The sequence below is a fragment of the Clupea harengus genome, unplaced genomic scaffold (genome assembly GCF_900700415.2).
Source record: "Clupea harengus unplaced genomic scaffold, Ch_v2.0.2, whole genome shotgun sequence".
Taxonomy (NCBI): Eukaryota; Metazoa; Chordata; class Actinopteri; order Clupeiformes; family Clupeidae; genus Clupea; species Clupea harengus.
In genome coordinates this window covers 1-15370 of record NW_024879970.1, presented here as the reverse complement: position 1 = coordinate 15370, position 15370 = coordinate 1, and the positions used below count along the sequence as shown (strand labels likewise).

The window sequence follows — 15370 nt, the reverse complement described above, 5'->3', positions numbered from 1 at the left end:
CTTGTGACTTTTCCAAATGGAATTTTTCTGTAAAGAAAATGTATCTCATGGAACATGTGAGGACTCATCAGCCTTGTCTTGCTGTAATAACCAAAAGCTCACGGAACCATCCAGAAGGCCCTGATATTCACAGTAGTTTTAGAGTAAACGATACATCTCACAATGAGAAGGCTGAAGTGGGTGGTCCGAGAGCGACATCTTTCTTCATTAATGATCAAACATGTTGGTCGGCAGAAAGTTGTACTTTGAACACGCACACACTGAATGTTTTGTAATGCTCGACACGTGCAGAGTAAGAGTTCGGATTGCCCGACTACACAGGTAGCTACAATGATGTTGTACTTTACAGAGTACTTTTACAAATAATTGTAATCATCAATTTCCAAATTTCAAAAATGATCCAAATTTGTGAGATAAAATGTTTCATACTGTTTGGTTATGAAATTATGGACATGATTCAAAATGCTTGCATAAGTGTGCTAACATGGGCCAGTCAGACCCTGCACTTTGTGTAAGTGTTCTATTCTCATTGTGTCTCTCAGACATAAGTCTGTATTGTATTTTGTAAGTGTTCTATGCTCATTGTGTCTCTCAGACATAAGTCTGTATTGTATTTTGTAAGTGTTCTATTCTCATTGTGTCTCTCAGACATAAGTCTGTATTGTATTTTGTAAGTGTTCTATGCTCATTGTGTCTCTCAGACATAAGTCTGTATTGTATTTTGTAAGTGTTCTATACTCATTGTGTCTCAGACATAAGTCTGTATTGTATTTTGTAAGTGTTCTATTCTCATTGTGTCTCTCAGACATAAGTCTGTATTGTGTCTCTCAGACATAAGTCTGTATTGTGTCTCTCAGACATAAGTCTGTATTGTGTTTTATTTGTAACATCTGTAGTGATTAATGAATAAGTGACAGAATGCTGCTACATTAGAAATTATTTTGATTCGCTCACATCTGTGTCTTTCAGCATGTTCGTAGCAGATCATTTATGTAAGAACTTTGACTTGAGGAGTAGAAGGAGCATGAAGTTGTGGAATAACCACATGCCTAATGTCCATTTCACACAGCAATCCAATATGTATATTACACATATGCTGACAATGCACTGATATAGTCTTTTCTCCCTTCACTTTCATAGATCATGGGGTCCAGTCATTTGCCATCTGGAGGGAATGTAGCATTGAGAGCTGCTTTCCTTCTCTCCATGTTAGTGCAAACCTGCAATGGTGGGAATATTTTAGTCTTTCCCGTGGATGGCAGTCATTGGGTCAACATGAAAATTCTGATGGAGGACCTGCACTCTCGGGGCCACACCATGACCCTCATCCGTGCGTCTTCGAGCTGGTACATTAAAGAGACGTCGCCCCTTTACACAACCATCAACGTCCACGACGAGATGAAATTTGACGATTTTTTTGACCAGTACTTGAAGAAGCAACTGGAAGTCCTGAGGGGCGAGGCATCTGTACTGAAATCCCTCACCATTCAGTTGGACTTATTCGACATGCTGTCTGATGCTCATCGGCTCACCTGCGACATGGTGTCAAATATGTTAGATGACAGAGAGCTGATTAAACGACTGCAAGATGAAAAGTTTGACCTCGTCCTCACAGATCCGGCCATTTCGGCAGGGGTCATGCTAGCTCATTACCTTAAGCTTCCCCTCGTGCTAAACGCTCGCTGGATTTGTAGTGGCGAGGGTCATTTCGCCATTGCTCCCTCACCCCTGTCTTATGTCCCTGTGCCAGGATCTGGCCTCTCTGACGAAATGACTTTCATTCAAAGGGTGAAGAATGTCCTCTTTTATGGCATAATCCTCTATCAGGAGAAGTTCATAGTGGGGCCCCATTACAAAGATTTATGCAGCAAGCACTTTGATGAAGAGTGTGACGTTCTCACCTACACTCAGGAAGCCGACATCTGGCTCATGAGGCTAGACTTTGTCTTTGACTTTCCTCGCCCCACTATGCCTAATGTGGTGTACATGGGGGGGTTCCAGTGTAAGCCATCCAAAGCCCTCCCAGAGGACCTGGAAGCCTTCGTCCAGAGTGCAGGCGAGCACGGGTTTGTTATTATGTCACTGGGGACTTTGGTCAAAGGGCTCCCCAGCGACATGGCGAACGAGATAGCAGCTGCGTTCGCCAAGCTGCCGCAGAAGGTCATCTGGAGGCATCTGGGTGAAAGGCCGTCGGCCCTGGGCAACAACACCATGCTGGTTCAGTGGATGCCCCAGAATGACCTCCTGGGCCACTCCCAGATAAAGGCCTTTGTCGCCCACGGGGGAACGAACGGAGTTCAGGAGGCCATCTACCACGGGGTGCCTGTGCTGGGGGTCCCGCTGTTCTTTGACCAGTTTGACAACCTGCTGCGCTTGAGGGAGAGAGGCGGCGCGCTGATCCTGGAGCTGTCCGACCTGAACCAGCACACGTTCCACGAGAGCCTACAGGAGGTCGTGCACAACAACAGCTACAGGGCCAACATGCAGAGGCTGTCCAGGCTCCACAGGGACCAGCCCATGGCCCCGCTGGACCAGGCCGTGTTCTGGATCGAGTTCATCGTGAGGAACAAGGGTGCTGCCCACCTGCGCACCGAATCCTTCAGGATGCCCTGGTACACCTACCACTCAGTAGATGTCATTCTGACGTTGCTGTCTTTGGTCGGACTCATTTTGTTTCTTATTGCAGCAGCTATTAGATATGTGTGTTGCAGAGTGTGTTGTAGAAAGAAATTAAAGCATGAGTGACCTGACTGGGAAGTACATTTGACCATATCAACGTCTTACACAAGATGAATGAAAGTGCATAGCTCTGAACATCAGTATTTAATATATTTTGTGTATATAAAACAACAGTTGCTCATCCCTGAAGTGACAATGAAGGAAATACTGTGTAATGAAGTGATGGAAATGATGTAGAAACCAAACTTATCTGTATCTGTACACTGCATCAGCATGAAGCAGAACAAATCTGGGATGGCCTCTATGTTTTGATCATGCTTTCTGATCGTACCAGTCTAAGAGCTGCTGAAATCAATCTTCCCCAGCAGCATGTGATAAAATGTATTCTTCTCATATACTGTCTGATAAAGAATAGTGTCTGCTAATGATTAAATGAAAAATGTCCATCCTACTTTCTAGTTCTCCAGTCCTCCTTGTTTATGCACACTATGTCTTTCTATGGTCTGTGATTTTTTTCATTTACCATAACCATACATACATACCATACATTTGATCGTCACAATCTATTCTTACTAACCACTATGCCTCATACTTGTTGTAGTTTTAATTTCAGAGTGATCTTTATCTGAAACTGGCTTAGTCCTCCTTCACAGAGGATGGAATGGTATAAGTATAGTTTTATAAGACAGGACATTTGTAAACTGTTATTGTACTAAAGTGTTTGGACAAATGCAGGGCGCCCGGTTATGTTATTTTAAGCATGGGAGATGTGCTGCAGAATGGTAATGTTTAGTCTACGGGGATTTGCATTGTGATTGCAGAAAGAGCACGTTTGAGCACAAGTGAAGAGGACCTGTGGTTTGGGTTCCATCTGGTAGCCTCATGTTTCTCCGCAGATAGACAGTATCAAGAGAGCATAAAGAATCCTAATCACTCACTCTCTCTTTCAAAAATATGTCTAAGTCTTTTACTGAACATTACCAATACACAAAACTTGCTTGACACAAGAAATTCCATCCTCCTCCCATAACCCTGTCAGATATATGCTACAATGTCACATGCAGACAGACACATGGACGGACTCTTTTCTGTGAGCAGACGAGATAAATTAAACATAAATCACTACACAATGGGAATGACCCATCACTGCCATGACTGAAGTGCTGACCCTTGTCGTATTAGCTTGTGATGGAAAATCAAACCAAAAAGTGACTAAGAAATATGATGAGACCACAGGTTAAAGTTTTTGTTCTACTTTTCTTTCCCTCAACTTAAGTTGGTGTGATCTGTAAATTATTTTCCACATGCCTTTCACATTCTGTATAGCAAAACTGTATCGGACTGTTGTTACGTACTGAAGGAAATAGCAAAAGGAAAGAACGTCACCAATGAGAAGAATCTTTTTTAGAGTGTAAGGGGCTGTGTTTTACGAGCTTTGTGCTTTAAACTGCCTCTACTGCACACAAAAAAAAGTATGCCTATAAAGCACACTGGGAACTGGACACCTGCCCTGGGTCTCAGCAGCACCATCTTTCCCACACTCAGACAATGTGTGGAAGTGGTGGAAGCAACCTCATGGGGCATCTTGAGAAAAGGGCCAGTTCCCTGTTGGAAAATAATATATTTAGGGTAGCTGAGTCACTGACTGCGAATAGGCTGCAGTGGCAAGGTGAGCGAGTGAAAACTTCATCATTAAAAGTCTGAGCTTTGCCGGCATTTAGCATTGCCTGTATTCAGAGAATATCCTTAACTAATTTTGAGACATTTTACGTTACTTCAAGGTATGCAAAGTGTGCAACCAACCAACTAATTCCACTGTCAGACTTACTGAACTAGCCATTTCATATGTTCATGTACGGCTCCCAAATCACTGGAAATGACTGACTGGACATTCTTTTTATCATCCTTATTTTAATCTAGCGTTGTTTAGGAGCTCAACAAAGATTTTTACACAAGCTTTGGAGGCAAACAATGTAATTATGCCACTCAATACAACCATCCAAGGCTGTGTCCTGGGAACTCTTCTTAACAAACTGCATCCTGCTTTTCTCTTTGCCAGAGGTGAGTCTTTGTAGTTTTTTCGTGCCAGCTTTGCTTTGTTGGAGTTGTGGTATTAACATGCCTTGAGTGTGGAGATTTAACCACAAACAGGACTGAGCACTACAACAAGCATCTTGAATCTGTCTTAGTAAAGCTGCCCCTTTGGGACATTTGGTAAATCTTCACCTTGAGACAGCAGTTTCCACACAAAAATATAAAAGAAGTTGCATGCATCATCAATTACTTCTGCCATAGTGCCATTGAAAGTGTTCATTACAGTGGGGATTACTGATCAAGAGCCTGCAACATAAGTGGAGTTTGCAGTTTGCGTTGACGGGGGCAAACCTTTTTTGAACTGACGTCAGTACACAGTCCAACCGTTGTGTGGCGTGTTATGCATGTCCCTACGATAGTGAGGGATTGAGGGATTGAAAACATTTGGGGCTTAGCCCAGACCTGTAGGGGCATCCTCTCCCAGGGCTGTTTTTGAAACTCTGTCAGCGAAACGCACCATTTTCACACAGCCTGAGTGAGACAGAAACAGTAAGCCTGAAGACAACCCATGGCATGCATGTGGGGCGACAGTTGTACAGTGGTAGAGAAGTCGTTTAGTAATCAGAAGGTTGCTAGTTCGATTCCCTGTCGAAGCGTCCTTGAGCAAGACACTGAACCCCTAATTGCTCCTGATGTGCAGTGTGCCATCAGTGTAAAATGTAAAAAATGTAAAATGTGTATACATTGTAAGTCGCACATATGTAAGTCGCTTTGGATAAAAGCGTCTGCTAAATGACTAAATGTAAATGCAGGGCCTGTAATCTGTCTGACTCTCAACATTACCCCATCCATTATACCACACAGCTTGTCTACGTGAAAACACTTTTATGCACACTGACACGGTACGTGTACATCGCCATAGGCAACTCGTGTTGATAACGGAGAAAACATTAACAAGGTTTTTATAGACAGAAATTGACATGAATGACAAAAACCGCTGAATGTCCATAACTGCTCTTTGTGTGACAGTAAGATAGCTAGCTGAATCACTGAATGCACAATAGAGAGGGAACTCGTATCTAATATTGCACCAATGTGCCATGTCACACGACATGAGTTCTTTAAAAATGAATTTATTACAAAACCAAACATACTTCAGATTTATCTGCCTTTCCTCGCCTCCTCAGGTGTCATCAAGTCCTCTGACATGCTTAGTTAAGGGAGCATATGGAGTTTTGGGAACAACAGTATTCAGCTCATCAGATGTTTCCATTAGCTCATTAGTCAAGACTGCACCACAGTCAACACAAAGGAAGAACGCCATGACCTTCAGGTCTACACTCTTAGAACCAGACTCACACAGCAGATCATTGTGAACAGTTCTGAAAACTTTACAAATTGTCACATTGCGAGTCCCAGTCTCAGTCTCTGCAAGATACAGTGTCAAACTCAGAAAGGACCCTGTAAATAAGAACTCTGGAACGTATCATCAGAATCCGTTGAATCCGCGACTGGTGAAGTCCTCTGACAGTCCAGTGACTACCACAATCCATCGAGTATTTCCTTGGTCCTTTGAACATTGATTATGATGCATGACAGCTGATCTTGGCCCTGTGAGGAGGTGTGTGTCACTGGTAATAGACAGCTGGTCAGCGTTATTTTCCAAACTGGCAGCAGTACAGGCAGCAGTAGTTCCCCTGGGTAACTGGGCACATATAGCTAGCATTGCGTGATCATTACCTGGCTTAGCATACAACCTTTGTCAATGTACATGCATTGATTTGGTTTGTTCACTGAACTTCGTTGTTTTGACATCTGTTCATGGTTAAGCATTAGGTCATTGGCTTCACCACACCATACATGATTTGATGTTAGCTATGCTTCACACAGACACAGAGTCTTGCATGCAAGCTAACCATTTTCTTTCCGAACCTGGCACCATTATCTTATGCTGTCTGCACACACTTGAATCGGTTTTAAACATAGCCACACACACACACAGAGGAGACTGAAAGCTACTGCTTTATAACATTCTCTGTCCTGACCTCAGACTTGTGTTTATGACCGTGCACATACACAGAGGGGCTTTTTACACCTGCCATTAAAATGCATTTTGGGGGATCAGATTGCAATCGGATAGTGCTTGACCTTATGAAAGTACAGGTGTAAATGCACTTAAGACGCATTGAGGACAGATTGTGATCCGATTGGCCAATTGACCTCCGGAGGTGGTCGAGGATGCATTGTGTCCACATTGAACACAAGTGTGAATGCAATTATGTTGTCAATGCACATATAACAACTACGTGGGCGTACCTAACTTTGACTTTTGCACTTGTCTGAACCAGCAAGGTTTTGAAAAGCAAGAAAACATAATAACACAGCTTCACGGATGGCTATTATCTTCTTCTATTCTTCTTTCTTGTTGTTTTTGCTTTTCTGGACACTGGAGACACATATCAATTCCAGGTGAAAATTATAATATGCATTTTAATGCCAGGTGTAAAAAGCTCCAGAGAGACATACCAACATGCTCTCTGACGCACACACGTTCACACACACTCACAGACTCTCTCTCTCACACACACACACACACACACACACACACACACTCCCCTTTAGTTTATTAGTTAGGTACATCTAGGAAGGTTAGATATTGTGTGTTTTACTTTTGATCATTTTGTAAGTAAATGCTTTTAATTATATATGCTGGGCTGTTTAATGTTGCATAAGAGTGAATTTTGCCAACCTCTACTATTCAGAGCTCCAAAGGCCTTCAACCTTTAATAGCTATTGAGATGGTCATTTTAGTTGTAGTTATTACTTTAATTATTAATAAGAGTTCCAAATTGATAGTTTAGTATATTTTATGAGACTGATTTGGAAATCCTCCTTTATTTTGACCACTATGGTAGACACCACACTGTGGCGCCTCCATGTGTTCAACTTCACAGTTGCTGTACTGAATAATTCGATTGGGTGAGATCCCCAACATGTTATTTGGTGCTGTTGTCAGGATAGTACCAACATCATCTTGGTGGCCATCGTGAGGAAAGTATTAGCATTTATGCACAATTGCACTCACATTTATTTGGAACCCGTTCGTGGTACCATTGTACTGATATTATGTTGGCCCCCCTGAGTATTGTACTTACCTTAATTAGTGCCGCAATGCCTCGAGGATGGTATCTATTTTACGCACACAAGAGAAAGACTCAACATGGGGCCGTCTTCACCCTTTTTCCATTGGAGGTCAGTTCTGCACGTGAAGAAAAGCTCTTGTCATTATTCACACCCAGACTTGTGGTAAGAGTGTCACAGGTAATAGGAGCAGAGGGCTAAAATACAGTCGTGCCATTAATGTCAACGTAAGTGTTTCTCATAATTAAGTTGTCATCAGACACAACCGAACAGAAGGTTACTGCACCTCAGCATCAGTTGTTTGACACCATTGATGACAAGTAAGGATTTAGGTAATTGCTTATTTTGCAGTCACCTCATGTTCCATGGGTCTGAAGCCTGGGAGGTTGGAGTTAGTCAGGAAACCATCAAGTTTCTTCTGTTAGCATTTAACCATGCTTTGATTGTTGGATCAGATTTTCACAGTACAATTAAAAAAAAATTCTGTACAAGCCCAACACTCTTAGAAAAAAAGGGTTCACAGGGCCCTTGGAGTTCTTAGCCAAGGAAATAGAACCTTTTGCCTAAAAAGCAAGCAATAGAACCATTTTTTGTTCTATATAGAACAATTTCTTCTAAGAGTGTAGAGTGATGCTAGTGAATTGGTCTCAAGATGCCATGACATACTCAAGGCTACAAGTGCCATATAGAAGCATGCTGTTACTAGCACATCAGCAGATTGTTTAGCCACAGGTTAGATATCCTTCTTGTTCAGGTCAACAGTTTTCTGCTGAAGACCTGACCAGTGAAAATAGGAGAAGTTTCTCTTGTTTGTCCATTACAGGTAATGAGGACCACTGATACCCCTTTTCCACCAATGGAGAATGGGCTCCCTTCTGGTTTCTGCACCAAATTTCAAACTGAGCAAAAAGAAATTGGTTCAGAACCTGCAAAGTTGGTTCCCAGCTGGAACCAAAAGATAGTTTTTTTTTTTTTCATGTAATGCCAATGTTACTCGAAAAGGACTAATAAAGTAACCCAATTTAAAAAATACGTCTTTAGCCCCACGATTAAAGAAACTACAGCTAAGTAACCATTGTCATTAAAAGGCCCATTTTATAATGGATGTGAATGAGAAGCTAGCATTTTGACTAGCGAAGATGCCAGCCTTAGCAGTGTGATGTTCACCACACATTCAGGTATTCAGATGATTGCGACCTTGCAGCCTCTCGTCACCCAAAACCCCTCACCTTATAACTTTGTAAAATGCAATGTTTTTTCTGATATAGCATAGTTGAATAACAGTTTGTTATGACAATTATGGTGGAACTATTTTACAAATTACCTTTGGGTATTTTGGTGTGCGAGAATTTCTTCTCGAACTCGAAGACAAAGTGGTGGATACAAATAATTCCAAGATGAGGCTTTAGCCCTAACATCCACCTACAAATACAGCCCATAACATTGAGGATAGTTCCATATCAAAAGTGCGAAGTGGAACAATTACGTTAGCACAACACAGACTGCCACTGTTTTTCTAAAGGTAGCCATTCAAATCCATGCAATATGGCCGCCGCTGAACGGTTTTACTGTCATGGCTAGTTAAAATAGTTTAAACAAGATTTTCTTACTGTCGATCATAACTTAACCACAGTCTAATACGGGGGTATTTGAGAAGCACATTTTCATGACTTTCCCCAAACTTTCTGAGATTATTTATTTTTCCAAAACTTGTGGCATGGACAAATTCCATTAATTTTCCAGGTTTCTCTTGACCGTACGAACCTAAGTCAGTTGGCTGAAATCGTAAAAGTGTTCTTTTTGTACTGAGGACAATAAGTAAGCTACATTTTGTAGGATCATGTTTAGGCTACAGCAGTTCAGCAGATCAGGCAAAAGTTGCATTCCGATCACATGTTAGGCCTATATTTTATAGATGTTACTGGTTAGGTCGGACCACAGTTCGACTGAAACATTAGGCCATGAAAAAGCAATACGAAACTAGTTTGTGGTGTTCTTACAAAAAATTAAATAATAAATAAAATAAAATAAATAACTGAATAAACAATTACGCATTGCTTTTACATATATTTTAATACTTAACTTTAAATAAGTTGGTCTGTGCTTCAAAATAGGCTTTATAGACATGGCGTGGATATGGATATGATATAATATCCAAACTGTTACTCCAAGTTAATTATTTTTGGTGAATCGGAAGTTATTTATTACATAAATAATCACATTCCCGTGGTCTGTGTCTGTGTTGAACAATTGAAGGGTATGCATAAGGAAGTGAGCACATTGAAAGACTCTGACTAGTTACACAATGGTGTCCTCTACAGGAGGACACAACAAACTGCAAGTTTAGCCTACTTTAGAACACCAACTTCATTTGGAAGTATTAATGACCTTTACAGACCTCCAGCCAAAAGCCTTTACAGAGCTCACCAATAGAGACAGGAAAGTGTCAGCAATCTTTAAAAGAAAGGGTTAAGTAAAGATATTATTGTGTTAGAAACAGGGAGGGAGAAAGGGCCATTTACTTCTTTTAAGGGCTTAATTGGTGCCTTCATGCTGGAATGAGGGAAGCTGAGGCATATAGCCGCTGTGTGGCAGGAGCAAGTGGCAGATGGAGTTGTCCTGGAGATGGGTAACTCTGACTGCCAACTGACTCTGGGAACTGCTGGGCTTACATGTTAGTGGCTGTGGATGTTTTCACAAACTGACCCGAGACATGCAGAAGAGCATGATTTTCATTTCACAGTGCATAAAATAACACCTAAACCTACAGAAGTGTTTTTCTTACACATCAAGAAATGAACAAAAAAGACTAGTTCATCTTCCATTCCTCATCATTTTTATCTGTGAACACTGGATAAAACTGTCGTTCTGATAGAACGTTTACCTCTTCCCAAGGCCTCTCCTAAAAGTGGGAAAAACTACAGCGGATGGACAGTGTGTGAGTTTTTTGCTCAAGACCCGCCCCCTCTACACCGGAAGTTTGGTTTTGTTGTTACGCTGGAGAAATGGCTGCCGCGAGTTCACTTCATTGAAGGAATTGGAATATTTTTGCTTGTTGCACGGAATGTACATCCAATGGGATTACGATCCACAGTGTAAGTACTTTGTAGTGTCGGACGTTTTTGTTTACATTTGGCACTTGTGCATTTCCATCATTTTGCCTTGCTAACCTGAAGAGATTGCAGGGAAAGTGGCGTACCAGTTAGCCTGTAAGACGACAGCCAATCTCTTGTTAACATGGGGTTCGCTGACTTCCAGAATGACTGATCACACATAGATGTCTAATGTTACGGCATCAGTATAGCACACAGTTTGACGTTGCCTACCCTGTCACAATTATTTATTGCTCAACTTTTATTAGCAGTTTTAAAATATATTCAAGTCTGTGCAATACAGTGATGGCTAAGAACTTGCTCAACATGTCTCGCTAGCTAGCTAACACTACTCGCTCATTAGTTGAAAGGTTACAGCTTGCCATTGCTGTATTGTAATTGGAAGACTAAGATGAGTCAAGTTAGTTGCGATGTAAATAAAGACACAAATTGGATCGCATTATAAGATATTGCTTGCTTCCCTTAGGGCTTGGATGGTAAATTTGCAGAGGTGACAGTGTCGGGGGTAAGGGCTGCAACGTCTCCTGTCACGTAGCAACTGGTGTTGTACAACAATGGTAAGTCTCGTTTTGCACTCTTGAGTTTTTGGTCTTATAACTTTCCTTAACTTTGCATTTTAGGATGACAATATCTTAGGCTGAGATGCACAAACGTACAATGCAGCGTCAAGTAGCTAACAAGTTCTTTCCCTGAATCCACAGCAACAGTGTTTGGAATATGCATTGGACCGGGCCGAGGTAAATGTTGATATTACATGTTATATAGATCACTAGATCGTGTCTTGCATTATAAAGTCAATAGTATTGTATCACTGCAAGATGTTCATTAAACACTGCATCTTCCTTCAGTACATCGTTGAAAGCGCTCGTCAGCGACCTGCAAAGAGGAGGGCCTCTTCTAGCGGGAGAAAATCATTATATCAGAAACTCTACGAGTTATACATCGAAGAGTGTGAAAAAGAGCCAGAGTTGAAGGTACAAGTTGTTTGAGTTGACTATATTTTCTCATCCTCTTGCCACTGGGGAGATCTGTCCTCCAAATGCAGTGGCCACACCTGCTTAAAATTCCCTATGAGCTCATGCTCAGTTTTGTTTTTCTCCTGTAGAAGTTGAGAAGAAATGTCAATCTACTTGAGAAGTTGGTTGCACAGGAGTCCATATCATGCCTTGTGATTAACTTGTACCCTGGGAACGAAGGCTACTCGCTGATGCTCAGGGGAAAGAATGGATCTGGTAGGTGATGCTCATTCTCTACCTGTTTTGTCGGGATTGTAAGGACTTTGTGGTTTAAACAGACTTTACCAATAAAAAAACTGTTGCAGTATAATACTGTAATCCCTATAACTTCTCCTGTTCCTTAGCTCCACAAGCTTATTTGTCTGTTCTCATGTCTTTGTAGATTCAGAGACGATTCGGTTACCATATGAGGAAGCAGAACTGTTGGAGTACCTTGATGCTGAGGAGCTACCTCCTGTCCTAGTGGACCTTCTAGAAAAATCACAGGTTAGTGGTCTTCTTTTCACAGGGGTTAACGGGAAACTATCAGTTTTAGTGCAGCTAGTGGGTTTTTAATGTAATGTCATATTAATGTTAGGAATGTACTTCCAAAAAAGAAAGAACTGCATTGATGAATTGGAATTTTTGCAATTATTTAGACAGTCAGAGACGCACTATACATAATAGCTGAGAGGTACAGCAGAAAGCATCAGTATGGTTAAAGTACTAATGTCTGATTATATAATGGGGTCATCATGTCAGTGGGTTCGTGTCTGTCAGCTGTTTTAATGCACATTTATCCCTGTGCACTCACTCTCGGACTGAACACAGGTGAATATATTCCACTGTGGCTGTGTTATTGCTGAGGTCCGAGACTACCGGCAGTCAGGGAATGCCAAGATTCCTACCTGTCAAACCCATCACATCTTACTACGACCCACTATGCAGGTGAGCTCCTGATTATCAGCTTATTAAAGAGGATAAATTCAAATATGTTCCAGTGCATCATCCCATGAGAGGACCTAAATGTACATTCGGGCGTTGTTTTGGCATCCGAAAAAAGGTACTGATGACCTGCGCCTCACTTCAGAATCATTTCACCTCACACTGTCTCTTCAACTCCATCTCTGATCTTTTCAGACCCTTATCTGTGATGTCCATTCAATGACGAGTGACCACCACAGATGGACCCAGGTGAGTCTTGCCACGAAAGGGTAACACAGGCCATTATGTGAATTTAAATATGCACAACAGTCAGTTCCTTTTCAACCAAGGTCTGTTGTACCATGGCTTTCATCAGTTATATCTGAAAATATTGATAGTATATCTGAAAATCTTGATAGTTTATCTGAAAATCTTCTAGTTTTGTCTTGGTCAGGACTGTAACTCACTAATTTAGCTGCAGAGCTCGAGGAGCTCAGGAGAGGTCCTCAACACACGCAGTAGCTGTGAATATCATCATACACCCATGTCCAAGTAGACTGCTTCAATATCCGGGTGTCCACTTTGGTTGGACCACAGTTGTGTGTTAAAAACCCAAACTGTGCATTCAAACTGGTTTTCCTGCGTGTTTGTTTAAAGTAACACAATGCAACAATTTGCCACTTTTTGAGGTATGTCTTTACTTTGTAGGTAGTTAGCTCGCCGGTTTTTAGACCAAAACTCCATAATGCTGCTTTAATGTCTCCCCTCCCAGGATGATAAGCTGCAGCTGGAGTCTCAGCTGATCTTGGCCACAGCAGAGCCCCTCTGTTTAGACCCCTCCATCTCTGTCACCTGCACAGCCAACCGCCTTCTCTACAACAAACAGAAGATGAACACGCGCTCCATGAAACGGTACAGTACAACATGGTCCACCCACGCTGCTAACTTCAAGTCTTCTGTTTGGTGTGTGGCCTGAAGCCAGCCACCTTTTGGTTTTATAGTGTGATATGAGCTCTAACACCAACGATGAAATATCTTGTCATTTTTGTGTAAGTGTCATATTTTGTAAGTGTTCGAGACATTGTTCAAAGATGTGTGTGTGTTTTTTTTGTTTTGTTTCGAGAGTCTGAGCGAGAAGGATTCTGTGTTCCTATTCATAAAGTCAGCTTTTATTGAAAAATGAGCATTTTATGGGGAGAAAGTGCAGTTACAAACATGTTGTTGTGGGTATGGAACAAGTCGTTCCTCTCCCTCCGAGTGGAGCCAGTGGAAGGAATGTTGATTTGTAGATGAGGTGCTAATTGTCATGGCAGTGAGAAATTGGTGGCTAGGGCCTTGGCTCGTGACCGCTTCCTGGCTGTCCGCATACACTGCGGTCTCTTGTTTGCCAAGAGAGAATTTCATGTGAAGAATATTGTTTTTCCTGGAATATGTTCCATCTTAGTTATTCATTATTTAAACTGTACTTCTCAGTTTGTCCTACAATCTAAATCCCACTACAGAAAGTTTTTACAGAACTGTGGTCTCTACTGGGGTCTTTGAGTCTCTAAGTTAGATCCTGCTTCGCATCATGTTTGAGGGTGTATTAATCAAACCCACGTTCCATTGTGTTGACAGGTGTTTCAAGCGGCACTCTCGCGCTGCATTGAACCGGCAGCTGGAGATGGCCCACTTCCCCACGCCGCCTCAGCTCCGGCTCTTTGACTACCTGCAGAAGAGGAAGGAAAGGAAACCAGCACCCTCAATAGACCTCAAGATCTCCAAGGCTGGAAACGTGAGACAATGACCTCGAGATGCACTACTGGTCAAAAGTTTTAGAACACCTCCGTTTGTTTTACAGTTTTATTGAAATGTAAGCAGGTCAAGTGAATCAAATCAAATCAAATCAAATGTCAAATATGGCGTGTAGTCTGGGGCTCTTTTGCTGGATCCAGAGTCGGCGACTTGCACAGAGTGACTGAACCAAAATGGCTACCAGAGCATTTTGCAGCGCCATGCAATACCCTCTGGTCTATGCCTAGTTGGTCAGGGGTTCATCCTACAGCAAGATAATGACCCCAGGCTAGGTCAGCGCTACCTTAGAAGAAAAGACCACAATGGTAGGCTTTAAATGATGGGATGGCCAGCACAATCTCCAGCCTTAAACCCCATTGAGCTGCCTAGGGACGAAGTGTGACAGAAGGGCGAAAGCCAAGCGACCAACAAGTGCAACACATTTGTGGCAACTTCTGCAACAGTGTTGGGCCTTTCTGAACAATAATTGATTTCCATTTAAGGAGAAAAGCCATGAGTAGGTTCCGCTGATATATCTGCAGTCAATAAATAAGTGGAATAAATGTGGTAAACAGAACAATTACATTATTTCCTTTTTTACATTGAGACATTACATTACATTACATTACATTTCAATATAAAGTAGACAAATGGAGGTGTTCTAAAACTTTTGACCGGTATTGCATGTCCAGCATGCATGTGAAATATCTT

General features: G+C 41.8%; 2 protein-coding genes across 3 annotated transcripts; both read left to right on the top strand.

Annotated features, from left to right (window-relative positions):
• The first annotated feature begins 281 nt into the window (after positions 1–281).
• Positions 282–3130, top strand: ugt5d1 (UDP glucuronosyltransferase 5 family, polypeptide D1). Of its 2 annotated transcripts, none has more exons than XM_042705864.1 (2): positions 282–321; positions 1141–3130. In XM_042705864.1, the coding sequence occupies exon 2, from the start codon at positions 1144–1146 to the stop codon at positions 2743–2745; it is 1602 nt and encodes a 533-aa protein (XP_042561798.1). In that variant the 5' UTR covers positions 282–321; positions 1141–1143; the 3' UTR covers positions 2746–3130. The 2 variants fall into 2 exon arrangements, with proteins under 2 accessions (XP_042561798.1, XP_042561797.1); XM_042705863.1 differs by lacking the exon at positions 282–321 and adding an exon at positions 332–511.
• Positions 3131–10769: 7639 nt separating this feature from the next.
• On the top strand, positions 10770–14747 carry LOC122130982 (transcription factor SPT20 homolog). Its single transcript, XM_042705865.1, has 10 exons — positions 10770–10949; positions 11434–11524; positions 11669–11704; positions 11816–11941; positions 12073–12199; positions 12366–12469; positions 12794–12910; positions 13103–13156; positions 13659–13798; positions 14504–14747. Exons 2-10 carry the CDS (start codon positions 11522–11524, stop codon positions 14670–14672), a joined length of 876 nt encoding a protein of 291 aa, XP_042561799.1. The 5' UTR covers positions 10770–10949; positions 11434–11521; the 3' UTR covers positions 14673–14747.
• Positions 14748–15370: the final 623 nt, after the last annotated feature.